The 22214-nt window shown below is 38.1% G+C and overlaps 1 protein-coding gene across 3 annotated transcripts in view; it reads right to left on the reverse strand.

The window, feature by feature from the left end:
• The window catches only part of itpk1b (inositol-tetrakisphosphate 1-kinase b), a 97292-nt gene that overhangs the window by 17612 nt on the left and 57466 nt on the right, over positions 1-22214 (reverse strand). For all 3 annotated transcript variants that reach the window (XR_007899610.1, XM_051722361.1, XM_051722362.1), the window contains 3 exons: positions 21406-21523; positions 2600-2698; positions 2022-2062 (listed from right to left, as the gene is read on the reverse strand). Coding sequence is in view for 2 of the 3 variants with exons in the window: in XM_051722361.1 (XP_051578321.1) it covers positions 2022-2062; positions 2600-2698; positions 21406-21523 (258 nt within the window). In the remaining variant the exon portion in view is untranslated. The remainder of the gene's footprint in view (positions 1-2021; positions 2063-2599; positions 2699-21405; positions 21524-22214) is intronic.

The following is a 22214-nucleotide window of genomic DNA, read 5'->3' on the forward strand; positions in this document are numbered from 1 at the left end:
ACAAACGCTAGACGGCGGCACTTCCAGGTTCTTTTGCATGGAAGAAAAGAACTACGTTCAATGGGCGCTTTGCTCAAATCGAGCTTAAAATTCCCTGAAAAGTGCCGTTTGTGGTGTTGAAAACCCAATTTCCGAAAGGTTATTAGAGATTTCGGCTTGTTTAAAGGGTCGCAACACCCCCGTTTCAGCACAGTTGAGCTCTCACTACATTTTTAAAAGATGCAGTCAAAGTGGGCGTGATCAGCAGCGGAGTGAGGGGAGTGAACCCAACAACTGTCTGATCCAGTCACTCAGCTTTATTTTAATAACGCAGTTAACAGCATCAAAGATTCTCACAATTGCTCGTAACAGAATGCACAAATAAATTATACACTGTTTTGTAAGCTCATAATACATTACTCACACTGGTAATTTATATCTGTAATATAATACTCAAATAAATGCCAAGCCATGTTCTCTGTAATGAAAATATGTTAATGTTTTTTACACTTTAAAAACTTTTAAGACTTATTCCAAGACGATGATTTACAACTATAAGGCTTAGATCGGTTAATACACTTACATTAGGGATGGAGGGATGAATGGGTGGATGGATGGATGGAGGGATGGGTGGTTTGGTGGGTGGATGGATGGCATATGTGTCTGGGATAATCAATGTAAACCGCGTCTCTAACGAGTCCCAGTCAGAGACACCGCACATCATTACATATCTCAAAACACTCACGTTAAAATGCGTGCCGCACGAACATTTAAAAGGTATTGCCTTTGAATGAAAGCCTGTCCTGCCCCTCTGTCAGCAGCATGGGAGGGGACTCGCATCACAGTACTATCAGCTGACTGATGGCGCTTGAGAGTTTGAAGCACTGATCACGTGCATGTCAATGACTCGCTTGTCAAAGGGTAAAGGCCACGCCTTCTCATGAATAATACTGAGAACACCTGTGATCTAGATGCACTGAAATTCAATGGAAAGCTAAACCCAGTATGTCACGACCAGTGACGTTGACTAGATGTTCATTTCAAACCCCGAAAACGAAAATAGCCCACAAAATCCCTTAATTAACCCTTTTCCTCATTTTTTGAGACGTTAACATATATATATATATACACACATATACATACATATATATATATATATATATGTCTTTCACACAAGGAAAGAGACTGTTAAAAAAATGTTTATATATATATATATATATATATATATATATATATATATATATATATATATATATATATATATATATATATATATATTTTTTTTTTTTAACAGTCTCTTTCCTTGTGTGAAAGACATATATATGTGTTGTAGTGTTTCATGACCCTTTAAGTTTCCAGAAGGATTGGTGGATCAGGACAAATTTAGGATTTTGCATAATTTATGATATTTCACAGATCACCATCATTGTTATCACGTCTGCTCTAACACAACCCTTATACAATCTTATATGAACAAGACAGCCATGCAATATCTAACGGGATGAACAGGACCCCGTCTCCACCACCGCAGCGCACACTGTTTGTGAAAGCATGTATGTGAATAAAAATAATATTATACTTTTCAATTAAAATTATGTCTTTGCATTTATTTTGACAGCAGTAAGTAACTTGTTAAATCAAAAGAAGCCACTATTAGGTTTGAATATTCAATATAGGAAATTGAAGTTAAAGGGATAGTTCACCCAAAAATAAAAATTCTCTCATCATTTATTCACCCTTATGCCATCCCAGATGTGTATAACTTTCTTTCTTCTGCACAACACAAATGAAGATTTTTAGAAGAATATCTCAGCTCTGTAGGTCTTTACAATGCAAGTGAATGGGTGCCAAAATGTTGATGCTCCAAAAAGCACATAAAGGCAGCATAAAAATAATCCATAAGACTTAAATCTACATCTTCATATGTAATATGATAGGTGTGGATGTGAAACAGATCAATATTTAAGTCCATTTTTGCTCACCAAGTGTTTCATAAATGTGTGGTCAAATTTTACATAAATAGAGTTAAAAAAGAGTCTTACCTCATGGGAGTTAGTTCCGTGAGCAACCCGTGTTTTGCAAACTGCACAGGATGAGAGGAAAAGAAAAACACACTATAAAAGGTAGTGGATGAATATATCCCGTAACATTCCAGCTTAACAGGTGTTTAGTGATGAACATTAAGGCCAGAAAATACTTTACGCAAATATGTGAACACAGATACAAACCTTCAAATGTCTGTCATTAAACCGGATGTGTTTTTCAGATATAAACACGTAAAAGATCCAACTTGCTCAGTAAAATTCTCTTCAAAATGTTTCTGAATTTAGAGGAAGACCGATATAGCACCCCTTCCAGCAATGTTGAGAAGGCGATGCGAAACTTGCGTTGTGTTATGAACTGCACGACACATTTTGGTAAAGTAAAAATGCATGAAATTGCCAGAAGTGTTTGTGTTCATGTACTTGCATAGATTATGTTTCGGGCCTTGTTTCACAGTCTGATGAGCATTTAAAGTAAATAAATTGATTTACAGCAGTCACAGATATTAATGGGGATTCAAGGGATGAACTAAGTAAAATATCACTTCCAGTTCCACAAAGAAAGGGGTGGGACTTACTGAAAGGGAATGTAAGGCCGTGTTGCTGGATCTGCTGCAGTGTGTCGGTACCACATAAACTGTTCAGCACCATAAACGGAGGAGAACAGATTCTCTCATCTGCAAGAGAACAAGAGAATAGATTGGTGAGCCTTCATAAAAACACCAGGTAGATAAGAAGAAATGAATTTCCAAGCTAGTCCAGGATGGTTTATGCTGGGTTGGTGTCGGGCTAGAGGAATAGCCGTGCTGATTCCCATTAAAACTTAGTTGGTGTGAACGCCTACACACTAGAGGTTACGCTAGATAAGAGAATGTTGTGAATCCATTGATTTCAAGGATGTAGAGGAAAAAGTTGTGCTCAATCATGCGAACAAAATCTTAATGTTATAAATCCAATTTGCTCTATAAATATTTTGTTGACGGAGGTGGTGTAAGGGTTTATCACAATACAGTTATTATTGCAAGAAATTCAACCCCCAAATGTTTTATATATAACATTACCATCTAGTAATGCCAATTTTTTGATAATCCAGTGAATTACACTGGCGGCCAAAAGTTTGGAATAATGTACAGATTTTGCCGTTTTGGAAGGAAATTGGTACTTTAATTCACCAAAGTGGCATTCAACTGATCAGAAAGTATAGTCAGGACATTACTGATGTAAAAAACAGCACCATCACTATTTGAAAAAAGTCATTTTTGATCAAATCTAGACAGGCCCCATTTCCAGCAGCCATCACTCCAACACCTTATCCTTGAGTAATCATGCTAAATTGCTAATTTGGTACTAGAAAATCACTTGCCAATATATCAAACACAGTTGAAAGCTATTTGGTTCATTAAATGAAGTTTAACATTGTCTTTGTGTTTGTTTTTGAGATGCCACAGTTGCCACAGTCTATGCAATAGACTGGCATGTCTTAAGGTCAATATTAGGTCAAAAATGGCAATCAGTCAATCATTGTTTTGAGGAATGAAGGCTATACAATGCTTGAAATTGCCAAAAACTGAAGATTTCATACAGAGGTGTACACTACAGTCTTCATAGACAAAAGACAACTGGCTCTAACAAGAACAGAAAGAGATGTGGAAGGCCAGATGTACAACTAAACAAGAGGATAAGTACATCAGAGTCTCTAGTTTGAGAAATAGAAGCCTCACATGTCCTCAGCTGACAGCTTCGTTGAATTCTACCCGCTCAACACCAGTTTCATGCACAACAGTAAAGAGAAGACTCAGGTGTGCAGGCCTTATGGGAAGAATTGCAAAGAAAAAGCCACTTTTGAAACAGAAAAACAAAAAGAAAAGGTTAGAGTGGGCAAAGAAACACCGACATTGGACAACAGATAATTGGAAAAGAGCGTTATGGATCTTAACCCCATTGAGCTTTTGTGGGATCAGCTAGACTGTAAGGTGCGTGAGAAGTGTCCGACAAGACAGCCACATCTATGGCAAGTGCTACAGGAAGTGTGAGGTGAAATGTCACCTGAGTATCTGGACAAACTGACAGCTAGAATGCCAAGGATCTGCAAAGCTGTCATTGCTGCAGGTGGAGGATTTTTTTTATGAGAACTCTTTGAAGTAGTTTAAGAACAAGAAATTGTAATAGTAATTTTTCACATTATTAATGTCCTGACTATACATTGTGATCAGTTGAATGACACTTTGGTGAATAAAAGTACCAATTTCTTTTCATAAGAGCAAAATCTGTACATTATTCCAAACTTTTGGCCGCCAGTGTCTATCCTTCACAAATGAAAGGTACCTTATCTAATTTGATTATTTTCTGGTTTTATTTGGAACTTGATGGACATAAACCAAAAGATAAGATTATTCATGACAAATGAAAGGTTAAGTCTGGCCTTGGTGCAAAAACAACTTCACATTATATAACACTTGAGACAAAAACAAAAAACAGGGTATCTGCAGGTTCGAAGGAACTAAATTTAAGACTTTTTACGGCCAAATAAAAGAAAAATTTAAGACCACATTAAATAATTAATTAGCATGTAAATACAAAACCACTGAGGTTACTTGGATGTCTCTGGACATGTTTTATTTTTTTTATATATTTTATTGTGCATTTATGTGTTTTCTTTTTTTTTTTTTTTTAAATAAGTTAATACAACATTAAAACTCTATATGAATTTATTATGAATGCATGTATCCTAAAGTATGTAGCCTATATTGTGACCCTTCTCTTTAGTCATGTGCTTTCCATCAAGACGTGACGCAATAGACCAATGCTTTGGCAACGTCACCGTTTACATCAAACACGGAAGTGGTGGCAAAAACTGTGCGCAAAAAGTAAACTTTTATCGGATTACGTTGTTGAAAAATGATTTTGGGGGCTCTCGTTGATTGCTGTGGCTTCAAGCCATCAACGGAGCTGACTGGACCTAGGAGATCATTTCAACTCACAACTTTACAGCAAAAATTTATAGCGGACATGATTACATGTTTATTATTAACTCATTTCATTATAGTAATTGTATCGCTAAGAATATGTTAGTATGTATGGTGGTTTTGTGTCATACTTTCGTTTAATCATCTAATCTGTCAAATACTGTGCATGCGCTGAATTTTTTGTAAACAAGAGGACTGGTCTATGTTTGATTTTTAAAGGGAATGGAAACGAGGCTGTGAGGGATAGACTTGCCATCTCTTCAATGGCACGTACATTGTAAAAAGCTCCTAGATCCCATCTGATTTTCCACAACTCGTGTTGTCTGGAGTTTTTTGTCTACTGAGTGTTCTTGAAAAGATATTTTTTCAAAAACACTTTAAACTGCAGTGCAGCTCATTGAAGAGACTGTACCGTCTATCCCGCACAGCCTCGTTTTCATTCTCGTCAAAAATCAAATATGGTGCTGGTGTGAATAAAGTCTAGCATGTGCTGAATAACATTTATCTTTTTTTCTTGGCAGATACCTTTAACAAATACTTTAACAGGTAGTTAAAGGGCAGTTCGTTAAAAACTAAATTTCTGTCATCACTGCTCACCCTTGGGTCTGTGTGAATTTGTCTCTGCCATGGAACAAAAAAGGAGATGTCAAGCAAAATGTTTAGTCTCATTCACTGGCACTGCATCTTTTTTTCATTCAGTGAATGTGAATGGTGACCGAAACTCCCTAATATCTCCTTTTGATATCCACTGAAATAAGAAAGTCATACAGGTTTGCAACAGCATGAATGTAATTGATGACAATTTAATATGAAAATAAAAATGGCTGTTTAAAGTTGACAATATGTATTGAAAATGTTGATAAATAGTTATGATGTATACTGAAAACAGATTATATACTAAATGTTAAATATAGATAATATATTTTCATATTGTGTATATTATTAATATTATAATATTTATGTAATTATATTATTATTGTTTTGTATATTATTACACATTTTTTAAAATGGACTGATTCAGATGGCAGAGAAAATACCTGTGTAAGTCAGATCTAGAGAGATGGAGATGAGAGATGTAACAGCTGAGTAGTTCTGTTGGCTTTACAATTATTGTCAAAGGTGATGTAAAATAAGGAAGCGCCACGATTTGAAAGGCGTCAGAAGACCGCTCCAACCTCGCGTGCTTGCAAATTGCAATGTTGACAGCTTTGTCGATTATAAACAGGACCAATAGTGTTAGCGCATCGCTCACTTACAGAGATGCAGAATAACGGCATTTGCATTTCGGATTAACAGGTTTATGAAGGTTTATACATGCGTAACATCGTAAGTTCAGTAAAATGCACTTCCCTGCGTGCACTCACACTAAACTCAAGCGTCAGCTGCTAAATGATGGATGCACGAGAGCGAGAGAGAGAAAGAGAGAGAGAGAGAGAGAGATGATTTCGACTCACGCAGATTCTGCTGTTTTAAGCATCTCCTCTATTCATGCCCCAAAATTTAAGACCTCGGCAAATGAAATTTAAGACTTCTTGCAATTTATTTAAGATATTTAAGACTTTTTATGGCCTTAAATTTAAAAAAAAAGTAAACTGAAGCCTTTTAAGACTTTTTAAGGACCCGTAGGTACCCTGAAAAAGTAATACATTATAAATGTGATTAGAAAAGCCATGTTTGAAGCTGTTGTAAAATGAAAGCAGACCTATACACAATATACTAATATCCATTAGTTGTATTATAAATTAATGCATATGCTTGTCATGATTATTAAATAATCGTCTGATCATAATTAAAGGTGCACTCAGCGATTCCTGAGAAACACTGCTTATATTCGATATTCAACTGCCAAAACAAACACACCCCTCCCTTCAGTGCTCCTTTGGAAGCTACGCCCCCCAAATTCATGCACGCAAATCATTCCTTTTACCTCTCGGAGGTCTCTCCATCGCTGAAAAGCCTCGCCGATGTTGACGCAGCTCCTAGCCCTCAACTTATCATAATCCTTCTTTTTTAGTTTACATTCATCTGACCTTTTTCTCTTGGTCTGTTTCTCAGCCATATGTCCTCCTTGGAGTTTAGAAATTTTGCATCGGCCAGATTTGAAGTTGCTCTTCTAATGAATTTCCCTCTCACTCTGCCCCCCACCCCCCATCCTGAGCACGCGCAAGAACCACCCTGTTGCTGATTGGCTGGAGTAGTGTTGTGTGGATCGGTCTGATCCACTTTTTTTTTTGTCCCATTTACAGAGCCAGGGCTGTGTACAAATAATAGATTTTTTTCAGCCCACCCACAGAATGGACAGCTAGCAGACTGTGAGGAGATATTTGCAGAATTTGACAAAAAGTGTGTCGGATTAGAATCACCGAGTGCACCTCTAAATGATCTAACCGCAATTATTTTTGATTACAGTGATTCCAACCACATTTTACTATTTAAATAAAGGAATCTTAAAGAGAGATAGAAATGCCATGAACTGCGCATTTTTTGGTCTCATTTTCCGGTGTTATTCCATTAAGTGATTAACCGCTTCTAAAAACGCCGTGATGCACATGCCATCTACGGAGGTTCACGCCTAACTCCTGCAAAAATATAAGCGAGGATTTTGAATGCATTGCTAATGACACACAGTGATACAGAGGTGGAGACACCCGCTACCCTTTTATTGCGGAGAGATATTAGAATAAAGAAATGTATTTTCAAATACACACATAATACCAAAGGTCTTCCTTGCGAAATAAGGGATTGTGTGTTTAATCGGAAAGCCTTAAAATAACGTGTGAAATGAAGAATTTAGGGCACAGATATTTCACTATTGCATTATTTAATATATTATAATAACTGTTAAGGAGTTCCAAAAACAACTGTGTAAATGTAAAATGGACCATTACTAAAGATGACCAAAAAGACAGAAATACAGGTGCATCTCAATAAATTAGAATGTCATGGAAAAGTTCATTTATTTCAGTAATTCAACTCAAATTGTGAAACTCGTGTATTAAATAAATTCAATGCAGACAGACTGAAGTAGTTTAAGTCTTTGGTTCTTTTAATTGTGATGATTTTGGCTCACATTTAACAAAAACCCACCAATTCACTATCTCAAAAAATTAGAATATGGTGACATGCCAATCAGCTAATCAACTCAAAACACCTGCAAAGGTTTCCTGAGCCTTCAAAATGGTCTCTCAGTTTGGTTCACTAGGCTACACAATCATGGGGAAGACTGCTGATCTGACAGTTGTCCAGAAGACAATCATTGACACCCTTCACAAGGAGGGTAAGCCACAAACATTCATTGCCAAAGAAGCTGGCTGTTCACAGAGTGCTGTATCTGAGCATGTTAACAGAAAGTTGAGTGGAAGGAAAAAGTGTGGAAGAAAAAGATGCACAACCAACCGAGAGAACCGCAGCCTTATGATTGTCAAGCAAAATCGATTCAAGAATTTGGGTGAACTTCACAAGGAATGGACTGAGGCTGGGGTCAAGGCATCAAGAGCCACCACACACAGACGTGTCAAGGAATTTGGCTACAGTTGTCGTATTCCTCTTGTTAAGCCACTCCTGAACCACAGACAACGTCAGAGGCGTCTTACCTGGGCTAAGGAGAAGAAGAACTGGACTGTTGCCCAGTGGTCCAAAGTCCTCTTTTCAGATGAGAGCAAGTTTTGTATTTCATTTGGAAACCAAGGTCCTAGAGTCTGGAGGAAGGGTGGAGAAGCTCATATCCCAAGTTGCTTGAAGTCCAGTGTTAAGTTTCCACAGTCTGTGATGATTTGGGGTGCAATGTCATCTGCTGGTGTTGGTCCATTGTGTTTTTTGAAAACCAAAGTCACTGCACCCGTTTACCAAGAAATTTTGGAGCACTTCATGCTTCCTTCTGCTGACCAGCTTTTTAAAGATGCTGATTTCATTTTCCAGCAGGATTTGGCATCTGCCCACACTGCCAAAAGCACCAAAAGTTGGTTAAATGACCATGGTGTTGGTGTGCTTGACTGGCCAGCAAACTCACCAGACCTGAACCCCATAGAGAATCTATGGGGTATTGTCAAGAGGAAAATGAGAAACAAGAGACCAAAAAATGCAGATGAGCTGAAGGCCACTGTCAAAGAAACCTGGGCTTCCATACCACCTCAGCAGTGCCACAAACTGATCACCTCCATGCCACGCCGAATTGAGGCAGTAATTAAAGCAAAAGGAGCCCCTACCAAGTATTGAGTACATATACAGTAAATGAACATACTTTCCAGAAGGCCAACAATTCACTAAAAATGTTTTTTTATTGGTCTTATGATGTATTCTAATTTTTTGAGATAGTGAATTGGTGGGTTTTTGTTAAATGTGTGCCAAAATCATCACAATTAAAAGAACCAAAGACTTAAACTACTTCAGTCTGTGTGCATTTAATTTATTTAATACATGAGTTTCACAATTTCAGTTGAATTACTGAAATGAACTTTTCCATGACATTCTAATTTATTGAGATGCACCTGTATTTGAAGTATTTGAAAATATTTTGATATTTAAAATATTAATTCATGTCATTCTTCCCCTGTGCAATATTTCCCAATGTTTTAAAGCCTTAAAGGAAATCTATATCCCTATTTCGACTGACAATTTATAAGAAAATTAATAGTCATAATCGTGAAAGCCTTAAAACAGACAATTAATCCTCATAATCGTGAAAACCCTACAACAGACAATTTATGATCATAATCACAATTATTTGTTTGACAATTAATCGTCAGCCAAATTTCAGAATCGTTACAGCCCTATTAATGCGTCAAGTTTTGGCAGTGTTTGGCATGTGTAAACAACTTGGTTACAAAATTCACACCAGACACAAGCAGAGTGTTGTATGAAAGCAAAATTGCTTCGGCGTCGTCTACATGGAAAGCGACAGACTACGACACAGTTTGGAAAGCATATGATTGTTTTCAGCTTCGCATCAGATTATTTAAAATCTCGAAAGAATCTCTACCAGCTGAAAAATGGTTACCGTTGCACAGTACATACAGTCACCATATTGCTCAGCCCTGCTGCTTATTAACATGGTAAGAAGACATTTTTTGCATTGCAGTTGTGGTCACCATTATTATGATATCACATGGGCCACACACACACACACACACACACACACACACACACACACACACAAAATTGGTCTGAGGGCCACGTGCATGTTGAGCAGTGCTGTTCAAGTGTGCAAATGGCTTAAAGCTGGTCAACCAGCACAGTCTGGTGAAACTGATTTACCAATGATGTCTATTCAAGAAGCCAGCCTCTACTAAAACACTAAATCTCCTGCTTACTAACTATGCTGGTCATTTTTATCATTTATAAACACAACTGAAAAATATCTGAAACTTAAAACAGTTTGAACTAGTAAGATGAGGCCAGTGAGGAGGATATTAAACACTAAGTTCAGCCAAAGAGACTTGGTTCCTCTGATAAGAGCTGCCAGATGCACTTACACATTCAAAGACGTGATGTTATTTGGGAAAAGTGGATGTTACTCGTAGTGAACCTCATAAAACAACACTAAGTCGTTACTTGTGAAAGGTCCTCTGTCATCAGTTACCCTCTGCTTGCCTTTACTTCCCTATTTACTTTAGAAAGTGAAGAACAATGAACACAAGGCACTGAACGCTGACTCACTCTGCATTATGCAGCAGGCAGTCAATAGAAGCATAGTAATTTGACCCATGGGTTCAAGGCTTTGTTTGAAAATACTGTACTCACACTGTCTGATGAGCAAATAGAGAGATGGATGGAACAAAAGTGTCAATAGCTGTGTGTAGCTATGTTTGCAAATTCCAACTGGATGTACATTATCGTGCAGGGACGAGTCATCAAAATAGAGATACGCACTGGGCTAACTGGTAAAAGAGAATGTATTTGACAAAATTAAAGACCCCATTTAATCAAAATCGGAGTTCAGTGCCTTATAGTCCATTCATGTTAGCTTTGAGGTCAAATACTGTATATGCTAGTTTACTTGAACAAGTTTACCTTAGCAGGTATACGCATTTAAAGATTCCAGTATTTCTCATCCAGAGAAGCCATCAAACTAACCAATTTCATCTGGCGGATGATAATATGGACAAAACTTAATTTTGAAGAAGGGACCATGCCAAAACTAGTGACCAAAAATATCATAGATATTGAGGTAGGTTGGGGGAAGGTTGCTTAAATTTGGGGGCAATAAGCAACAACCTAGCAACCACCTACAACACCCTAGCAATTTGCAAAAAAACACTCCAGAACACTTAAGCAACACCCTTAAAACCTTGTAGTGGCAACTTTTCAGGAGCCTGGTTGTATACCTTGTAGATAGTTGATGTTGCCCTTAAAATATGTTCTGTGGGTGACCCATCAATCTAGTTTATTAGGAAAACATGCACACCTACTTATTCATGTGATTATCCAGTCAAATAATTATGTGGCAGCAGTGGAATTAATTTAGCAGTGGATTCTAACTGTGGCATGATTGTTGGTGCCAGATGGGCTGGTTTGAGTATTTCTGTAACTGCTGATCTCCTGGGATTTTCACACACAACAGTATCTAGAGTTTACTCAGAATGAAGCCAAAAACAAAAAACATCCAGTGAGCGGCAGTTCTGCGGATGGAAATGCCTTGTTGATGAGAGAGGTCAGCGGAGAATGTCCAGACTGGTTCGAGTTGACAGAAAGGCTATGGTAACTCAGATAACCGCTCTGTACAATTGTAGTGATAGCATCTCAGAATGTACAACACGTCAAATCTTGAGGCGGATGGGCTACAACAGCAGAGGACAACGTCGGGCACTTTATTAGGAACATAGTGTTCCTAATAAAGTTCTCAGTGAGTGTATGTCTTCCTCTATGCTTTCTAACTCATCACACCATCACCTCAGCAGGGTAAAAGTCCAGACCTTAGGTCCAGTGAATTAATCTGACATTGTTGCAATGTAACAAAGGGCTGCTAGGATCATAGTGACAACCACCCTACCACGGTGGTGGATTGTCAATGGCGGTGATGTGCATCTAAAGGCATTAACTTATAAGACCTTGCGAAAACCTGAAATAAACTCATAAAGTAATAGCATATCATGAGTAAAGTATTAGATCTTTTGTTATGGTGTTGTCGATTCTTCATGCTAGATTAGACATATGAATATGACTTTACGCAACATAGCTCATTGTTATGGCACTGGCCTAAACTTGTTCAAGTTCAGCTGTGCATTCACTTTTATTGTCTGGGCAGATACATGCAATTTAGTACAAGTTACAAGTCTATGAGCAGATATATGTGGTAATATTATATTTATGTTATTGATATAGCTGACTAATGGGCAATTCCACAAAAATGTCAACCATGCCATGGAAAAATGGTAATTTCAATCTTATTTTAATTCATCATGCAGTCTTGATGGGTATTATAACTCTATCTGCAGGGGTCTATGATTATATATATATAAACTGTTTGATATACTGGTAATGAGTACTTTATATATGAAGTTAAATTTCATATTTTCACAGCAAATGTCACATTCATAACACTGGAACTGCCCTAATGTCCTATAGGATATAGGATAAGTAAAAGGCGATCCTCAAAATACTATGACTGGATAGAAGATTTTTCTTCTTCTAATATATTTTTATTGCATTGGTAATATCTTGCAGTGTTATTTATTTCTCGTCATATTTTCGTCAACAATGTTTTAAGTAGAATTGTTTGATTATCCTCATGATGCGTATTTTTCATCTTTGTTCACAAAAAAAAAAATTCATTTTTGTCAGTAATTTCGTTTAAGAAATTAATACTGCTTCTGAACGTGTATTCAGTGTGGCTGGAAACATCATATGCAATGTGAAATCCTCTCAAAAACCGGAAAATTAAAAACATCTGACAATTAAAAAGCTTTCAGCCAAGGTAGGACTGAACCACCATTACATTCTTGTCCATCTGTTCACCTATATTTAGTCATGCTGAATATTTAAGTTTAGCTTTATTACCAGATTTTGACATTCTGGTATATTTTTAGCCGTTGATGTTTACATGTTACCGTCTTATAAGAAAGGCTATTGGTGCAATAACAGACAGACATTTTAGAACCAGTGCAAACAATGTTTTAGTTTTGTATCATTGTATTTTCTATTTATGATATTTTACAAAGGGTTTAATTTCTATTACCTGTTCAATGTCACACTTTTTAAAGTCTGATCCACAACAAACACGTAATTTGGACGCACACCCTCCACCTCCCCCCCATCCACAGTACACCAACATTTACCAGCAGTGGTTGGCCCTTAGGCACTGTGGTGGTAAAAACGTGCCACCGCAACAGCCCTTCATGCTTTCAGCCAGACGTCAGTGTTAGTACTGTCACCAGGGGAGATAAGACATGTTTTGGGAACATTTGATAGCGTAGCGCAGGAAATGAGCTGAAGACTGAAGCCTCAACAGGATGAAGACACAGCACTCAGATATGTTCACAGTCATGGTTAACCGCCTGTGTGACAACTGAAAGTGCTGATGAGTTGCTTTTCATTGCTTAAGGAAGAAAAGGCATGGTGAAAGGGTTAATATAAGGGTTAACAGTGGAAAATGATCAATTTTATTTCATTTCAGTAGTAGCTTTAGTTTTCATCCCAGCACCACAAACCGTTCCATCTGCCTATGTCAACACACAATACTTTTTCAGAAAACACAACAAGCAAAATGTGGTTGGTTGTTTTACATATCAATTAGATGGCAACTTCTTGTCTAACTGGGTGGTTCCGATAGTCTATAGGTGCGTTCCAATCGACTGACAATGGCCTTCGAAGTGGACTACAAGGTATTCAGCCATCTTAAGTTAGATTCTAATCCGAAGGGACTCGAGCATTTTCTGTGTTTGATGACGTTGCAGGGTATTCCAAATGAACAAATTCTGTCAAGTGATATCATGTGCTCAGTGAGTAGGGAGCAGTAAACACTGTGTAGGGACCCTGCGAATTGGAAAGCAGCTTCTAATTAGGCTTGCCATCCAACACTGCTTAAAAATACAAACAAAGTATTTTTTGTTGTTGTTGCTATTTTGAGTTCTTTCGTATGTCAGTGCATATTTATAGTTTTAGTCTTCTTTTGCCATTTTTAAATTTTATTTTCCCACACTCTTTATATGAACAGATGTGTGTGCATGTGTGCAGAATAGCACAGCAGCGGTAAAACAAAAGATCAATTTTTGCAGACTCTTAAAAATAAAAGTCACTGAGCCATGTGTCATATGTTGTTGGAAAGCTCTCCAAGAGTAGAATACAACCAGCCATTTGTTTTATTCACAGACAAAATTATAGCAAGTAATATCCAAGTATGTTTTCTTTGACATACATGTTTCATGTGAACAAGTGTTGCTCATATCCAACATTTTCACTTATAACTTAATGTAAAATAAACAAAACCTAAAATATCCACACGCCATTACATAGAGGAGGTGATTATCTTTAAAACGAGCCCACACACAATGTAATCAGATGCATAGATCATTATATAACCCACACAAAGCACATTGTACACACAGCATCTGGCATCTTGCACATTGTACGCTAAACCAATCGGATTGGGTTCAGATTGCTCCAACCAATGATAATAGTTTTCCATATTTGGGTCATGTGATCAATCACTCTAACTTACATATGGCCACCAGGAGATTGCGCCAAATACATGACACTGACTCAATGATGACACAAACGGCACAAAATTAAATTCATTCTGTGAAATCTCATATCTAAAATCATGTCTGCAAGCTATAAAACCATAAGTCATTGTTGTATTTGCATGTGTAATTAGTTCTTATGTACAATTATGTTTTATTTGTTTGGAGTGGCTTTTATACACTTGGAGACATTTTAGGACAACAGGTTAAATTTTTTTTTAATGCTATAACTTTTGATTGCTTTATCATATCAACACAAAATTTTACTCAGTTACAGGTGATATGGTTAGGAACAAAACAAAAGTGTTTTTTCAGAGCCACCTTATTTACACCCTGAGGTATATAATGTCAAATCAGAAAAATAAGACAAAAGTTAATTTTTGTGATTTTTCAACAGTTTCTCAGAATTTATTAAAAATCTATCATTAAAAAATGTAATTTTTTTTTTTTTTTTTTGTCAAAATAAAAAGCCTTTAATTTTGGTTATGCCACTGAAACAGGAAATCCTTTAAAACACACTCAGAGCTTAAAGATTTAAGCTCTATCCACAGCATCTGTGACATGTTTTTGATCACAAAATTTTGACTCAAATAACTTGACTCCAATCTATGGAGCAACGTTTGAACACAGGAATAAATGTTAAAACACTTTTGAAAACATGCCACTTAAGTATAGACTTAAACATCATACGATTTGGCTTGAGACTAATTAGTTTGATAAAATTGTTTACCAACCTCGTCTGTGCAAAGTTTAATCCAATCTTTCAACTCATGTCATGACCATGTAAAGCCTGGAAACCTGGTAACATTCGCATGATACATGCAAGGATATGGAAGAGGGACATTGAGTAACTATTGGCTCTGATAAATGCTGTTTACATGGAGCAAACCCCACCAACACAAATTACATTTGTAATGCATAACCAGAAGTTTAAATCACCTAGAAAAGCAGTTCCACCTCAAAAAGGACAATATAGACAATTTTTTATGATTTTTTTATTATTGAATAATTAATGTGCTTTAACAAAACTACAAACTTTACATTTCTGCTTTTAACCCACTGGAACGCTGGCCTCATAGACTTCTATTATACAGGTCGAAATTATTTCGGAGGTAATCAACAGGGAAGCAGGGAAAGCTCTAAAAGCAGCATTTATGAAAGGCTTCAATACAGCCACGTAAAACAGCTACAAGGTTTGTGTACTTTATAGCCGCTAATATGTGACTTATTTTTGGGAATAGAGATTCCATTTATTTTGGCCAAGAGAGATTGTGTAAATAAAATGGAAAGAGTAATGAGAGATCTTCATAAGCAGGGACAAACGCTGAGTGATGTTCATGTTTTTGGCCCTGTGAGGGTCCGGGATTAATCTTCAGGTCTGTCTAAACACTCCGGGCTCTCTGCAGACCTGTAGGAGCCAGCATTTATGTGACATTTATGGAATGTTTAGTACACGTTTATAAAGCATTGCTATGGTTCTTTGGCCCTGATCCTGCAGAACAGCACTGACGGGAGGTCTAATATCACATTAGTCTCTTCCTCTATCCATTCAGCCCTTTGTTACAGCAAACACAAGGATGTGGTTTTGTTAAAGCCCAAACCTACTGGCTGTCAGATTTACAGGCTTTATGCGATATATTTTAGTAGAGAGGAAAATACTGTATATATATATACACACCGATCAGCCACAACATCAAAACCACCTGCCTAATATTGTGTAGGTCCCTCTCGTGCTGCCAAAACAGCGCCAACCCCCTATTCTTCTCACCACAATTGTACAGAACAGTTATCAGAGTTACCGTAGACTTTGCCAGTTTGAACCCTTTTGGCCATTCTCTGTTGACCTCTCTCATCAACAAGGCATTTCCATCCACAGAACTGCTTTTTTGTTTTTGGCACCATTCTGAGTAAATTCTAGAGACTGTTGTGCGTGAAAATCCCAGGAGATCAGCAGTTACAGAAATACTCAAACCAGCCCACCTGGCACCAAAAATCATCCATGCGATTATCTAATTGTGTGGCAGCAGTGCAGTGCATTCAGTTAATTTTCACATCAACCATCAGAATGGTGAAAAAATGTGATCTTAGAGATGTGGACCGTGGCATGATTGTTGGTGCCAGATGGGCTGGTTTGAGAAAGCAGAGGAGAAATGAGCTCCACCATCAGTGCACTATAGCAGATAAAAGTTTTTTAAAAAACGTGTGTAGTGCAAGATGAGTCATCAATATTTTTGATCAGTGTTCCCAAAAAAGACTAGCTGTCAATTTTAAATGCGGATATATCTGCTAAAAGTGAATTTTGTCAATGTTTAGGTGTACACTTGCATCTACATGGCCTCAAACTTAGCGCACAGACTAAAAGCCACAATTTTTATTTCATGGGGTCTTTTAAGATCTAAGCTTATGTTTTTTCCCAGTCTGTATATATTAAAACCTGCAGTTTTAATGTGTAAGGCACTTTTCCGATTCATGTTGTAATAAACAGTTCTTTGAAACATCAAAAATAGCCCACAGCAAAACCACAAACATGTTATCACAGAAATGGAGTGGATCTGGCTCCGGATGAAATAAAGGTGTGAATCTTTGCCTTTTCTAGCCTAAAATGCTCTGAATTCTCCTGCACAAATAAATGGTGTCCTGTGTGTAAATTAGGCTACATAAACAGAATTGAGGGAAAGTATTTCAGATGTGTAAATTCTGCTCTGGACCTGCTTTGCCTCCACAAGCAGAACATATGACAGGAGGACGACAGTGTTTAGTTGTAGTCCTTCATGATGTGCATGAGTCATATAGATGACAGTGGAGCCAAAAAAAAAAAAAAAAAAAGTGGCCCTTATCTAATCGCTAGGTGTCTCATTAAGTAACTGAGTGAACACAGATGACTAAGATTATTCATTAAAACATTACTTTGGGGGTGACTTCCTGTGCACCAGTAAAAAAAAATGCATACACACATACAATGCACAGGCAAAGAGAGAGAGTGAAGACACAAAGATGTGTAGAATGAAAACGGATGCGCTAGTTCTATTTAATGCTTCCTAAATGGTTTAATGGTAAATGCTGTTTCAAATAAAAAAAAAAATTGGAATCACTTTCCATAAAAATTTACATATACTGACATTATCTACAAAAGATTTCAAGAATATTACACTATACATTTTTGTTTATATCACCCAACCCTACCTACATACATATACACAGCATACACAATGTATGGAAGAGCATACTAGCATATTACTCCAATTTTGAAGATGCCGTACAGTCGCGACAAATTACATTTAATTCAATATTGAGGAATATCGATACAAATAGTTTAATCTAATTAAAAATGAACTATTTTACCTAATATTTGTAAGCGCCATGTAATTATTTTCTTACTAGAGTACTGAGTCATTAGCTTAGCAATATGCTCACGCTCCCTCTCGTGAGGAGTGCTGTTTGTGTGGCGTGCGAAGAAGTTGAATAATCGGTCACATATGAGATTCCATTTCAGTCAGGATGCTGCCTTAGAAGGCAGCTCCCTATGTAGGCAGCAGACAGCAAGGCAGTTCACTAGGTTTTAGAATGGAGCTAGTAACTGTTAATATGCGCCATCCTCAAACCCTCATCCAGTGAGAGTGGAAACCATAATATAGAGCGGCTGCCATGTGTGTTGCTATGGTAACCACTGTCAGACATGCATGCTGTTGCTAAAGAGTGGGATGTGGGGGTAGTGTCCGCCCGAGAATGTCAAAGGCAAGTGGGTGACAGATGGCCAGGCAGTGGCATGGTTCAACTTACAGAACATGGTTCAACTTATAATTTACTCACCCTCATGCCATCCCGGATGTGTATGACTTTCTTTCTTCTGCTGAATACAAACAAAGATTTTTAGAATATCTCAACCCTGTATGTCTATATAATTTATGTGAATGAGTACAGAAAATTTGAAGCGCCAAAAAGCACATAAAGACAGCCAAAAAGTAATCCATAAGACTCCAGTGTTTAAATCCATATCATCAGTAACTATATGATAAGTCTTGGTAAGAAACAGATCAATATTTAAGCCACTTTTTACTAGAAATTCCCCTCCCTGGCCAGTAGGTGGTGATACGCACAAAAAAGCAAATCGCCAAAAACAAAAGAAGAAGAATGTGAAAGTGAAAGTGGAGATTCATAGTAAAAAAGGTCTTAAATATTGATCTGTTTCTCACCACAACTATCAAATCGCTTCAAAGATATGGATTTAACCACTGGAGTCGTGTGGATTACTTTTATGCTGTCTTTGTGTTTTTAGAGCTTCAAAAATTTCGTACCCATTCACTTGTGAGGACCTACAGAGCTGAAATATTCTTCTAAAAATCTTCGTTTGTGTTCAGCAGAAGAAAAAGTCATACACATCTTAGATGGCATGAGGGTGAGAAAATAACATTAATTTGCATTGCAGTATGTTTAATGAACACGCTGCATGCTTTTTTCATGCTTTCTTGATAAAGTGTGGGAGTCTGATATCAGGATGAAGGGATTGGAGATATACAGACTGGGGCTTACAGATGATTTTGTTACAGAACCATCTGTCATGTCTGGTTCAATAGCACCTGGACACACACAATGCCCACAAAGACAAATATAGACATAAACATATGTACCTGCACAGGGTCACTTGTGGAGACCACCTCTCACCATCTCAAGTCACAGAGGTTGCCAAGTGGCAGAAAGAATTTTCAGACGTGTTCTCACCTCTGCCTGGTGGTACAAACCTCATACAGTACCACATCGAAACTACGCCTGGGGTAGTGGTACGTAGTCATCCCTACTGGCTTCCCGAGCAAGAAAAAAGTAGTTTGGAAAGAATTAGATGCAATGCTCGATATGAGGGTAATAGAAGAATCCCACAGTGACTGGTCCAGCCCGGTCGTTCTAGATCCTAAGAGCGACGGGTCGGGTCGGTTCGGTTCTGCGTGGATTACAGAAAAGTCAATGCAGTGTCTAAATTTGACGCATACCCAATGCCTCGTATTGATGAACTGCTTGATCGGTTGGACACCGCTCGCTTTTATTCGACGCTGGATTTGACAAAGGGTTATTGGCAGATCCCCTTAACGCTGATGTCCCGTGAAAAAAACGGCCTTTTTTCACACCATTTGGCTCACATCAATTCGTGACACTTCCGTTCGGTTTGTTCGGGGCCCCGGCTACGTTTCAGCACCTTATGGACTGAGTTCCCAGACAGCACTCGGCTTATGCTGCTGCCTATTTGGATGACATCATCATATACAGTCATGATTGGTAGCGGCATATGCAGCATCTGAGGGTTGCTCTGAGGTCGCTGCGACTTGCAGGACTCACGGCAAATCCCAAGAAGTATCTGGGGTTCCATTTGGGTCACGCAGGTGCGCCCCCAAATTGATAAGATCGCAGCGGTTGCGGCTTGCCTGAGACCCAAGACCAAAAAGGAGGTGAGACAGTTCCTGGGGATGGCTGGCTATTATAGAAGGTTTGTGCCTAATTATTTGGACGTCACCAGCCCGCTGACTCATCTCACTAAAAAGGGAGCTCCAGACCTCGTCCAGTGGATGGAGCAGTGTCAACAGGCGTTTACACAGGTGAAAGCTGCACTTTGTGGCGGGCCGCTTTTACATGCACCTAATTTCTCTCTCACATTTGTTTTACAGACGGACGCTTCGAACAGGGGGCTGGGGGCGGTGCTCTCGCAGGTGGTCGAGGAGGAGCGGCCGGTGCTGTACATTAGTCGCAAGCTATCGCTAAGAGAGACCAAGTACAGCACCATTGATAAGGAATGTCTGGTCATCAAATGGGCTGTTCTCACCCTCTGATACTATCTGTTGGGGAGGGCCTTCACCCTCTGTGCTGACCATGCAGCACTCCAGTGGCTCCACCGCATGAAGGATACTAATGCGCGGATCACCCATTGGTATCTGGCTTTACAGCCTTTTAACTTCAAGGTGGTCCACCGACCGGGGGCGCGGATGGCTGTTGCTGACTTTTTCTCCAGAAATGGGGGGAGGGGGAGGGGGGGACAGGCCAGATGGCTCCCTGGAGGTGGGGGCATGGTGGAGCATTCGTTCAGAGAGAGAAAGTGGTAAGGGTGCACACACCTGAGCACAATATGTCTAACACCTGTTTCTGATTGCAGTGAGCAATGGGGAGAGCGATGTAAGGAGGAACCACGGCAGAGACTGAGAGAGAAGAGAGAGAGAGAGAGAGAGAGAGAGAGAGAGAGAGAGAGAGAGAGAGAGAGTCGCACCAAGATGTCTGTGTGTTAAATGCTGGAAAGCTATTTTGAGTTATTATTAAAGACTGCCCTTTTTGAGTAAAGCCATGTTTCCCATTTCCTCCTTTACCCCACAAATGAAGAAATGAGTGTTTATTTTCAGTAGATTTTTTTTTATTTATGCATTATTTTATGCTCTGGGAAGATCCTGAGTTTCTTGAGGAAAGTTTATAATAATAATATTAAGGGTCAACAACATATCAACATTTTTTTTTAATAGTTTGTTTTCTACTTGGACTATTGTCAAGTTCCAAATAAAAAGAAAATTATATAACAGTTATTAACCAATTTGTACTGATTTTCTAAAAATAAATTACTATATCGTGATATATATCGTTATCGTGATATAAAATTACTCATATCATGATATAAGAATTTGGTCATATCACCCACCTCTACTGATCGGCACTGGCATAACCTGTAAAAACAACACAGAAACCAGGAGAAGGGGTGCTGGGTGACCGTACCTCTCATGCAGTCCTCTATCCGATGGACCAGCTGGTAAGACTTGCAGCGGTCTAGCAGAGTTCTGATGGCTGGAAGTGGGTCCAGAATGATAGTCTCTGGGTGTGCGTCAATATAATTCTGCAAGACCAGTGAAACAGGTCAGACAAACGATGGAAGTGTGGAGTAGATATTTAGGATAAACGTTGAAACAGCATGGCTAACATGACTAATCGAAATCCTGAAGTTTCTGTCTAGTGCAAGTTCAAATATTATTTATTGGTTTTATGAAAAGTCGGTTATCCAACCACAGCTGCGAGGTTGTTTCTTTTACAAAACCACTCACTCTTTCTTGCTCTGTGCTTCAACTGTCCCCATTCCGTCAACTTCTCAAATCATACGAGATCATTTGGCTAAATGAGGATATATATATATATATATATATATATATATATAATTCTTTTCTCAAGTTTTTTTCCATTTCCATCACATATTTACTAAACGAAGAGGGAAATTCAGTCTCACAATTACTGTCCGACTGTATATCAAATCAACTTAGACAAATACGGATGTCAAAAGTACAAGAGTCCATACTAAAATAAAACAATATTAATATATAAAAAGTGTATTATTTATTAATATTTAACTTTTTAAATAAAAGTGTAGGCATTAGCATATTTTTGCTGTTGAAGCACAACTGACATCAAGCAACATACATTTGTACTATTATTGTCAACTACTGAAATTTTGGTATCATGACAATCATAAGGGCAAATATTTGATAACACGCGTCCCGTCAGCTCAGATTAAACAGACGAAAAAGGTTATACAA

Source organism: Myxocyprinus asiaticus, chromosome 17 (genome assembly GCF_019703515.2).
Source record: "Myxocyprinus asiaticus isolate MX2 ecotype Aquarium Trade chromosome 17, UBuf_Myxa_2, whole genome shotgun sequence".
Taxonomy (NCBI): Eukaryota; Metazoa; Chordata; class Actinopteri; order Cypriniformes; family Catostomidae; genus Myxocyprinus; species Myxocyprinus asiaticus.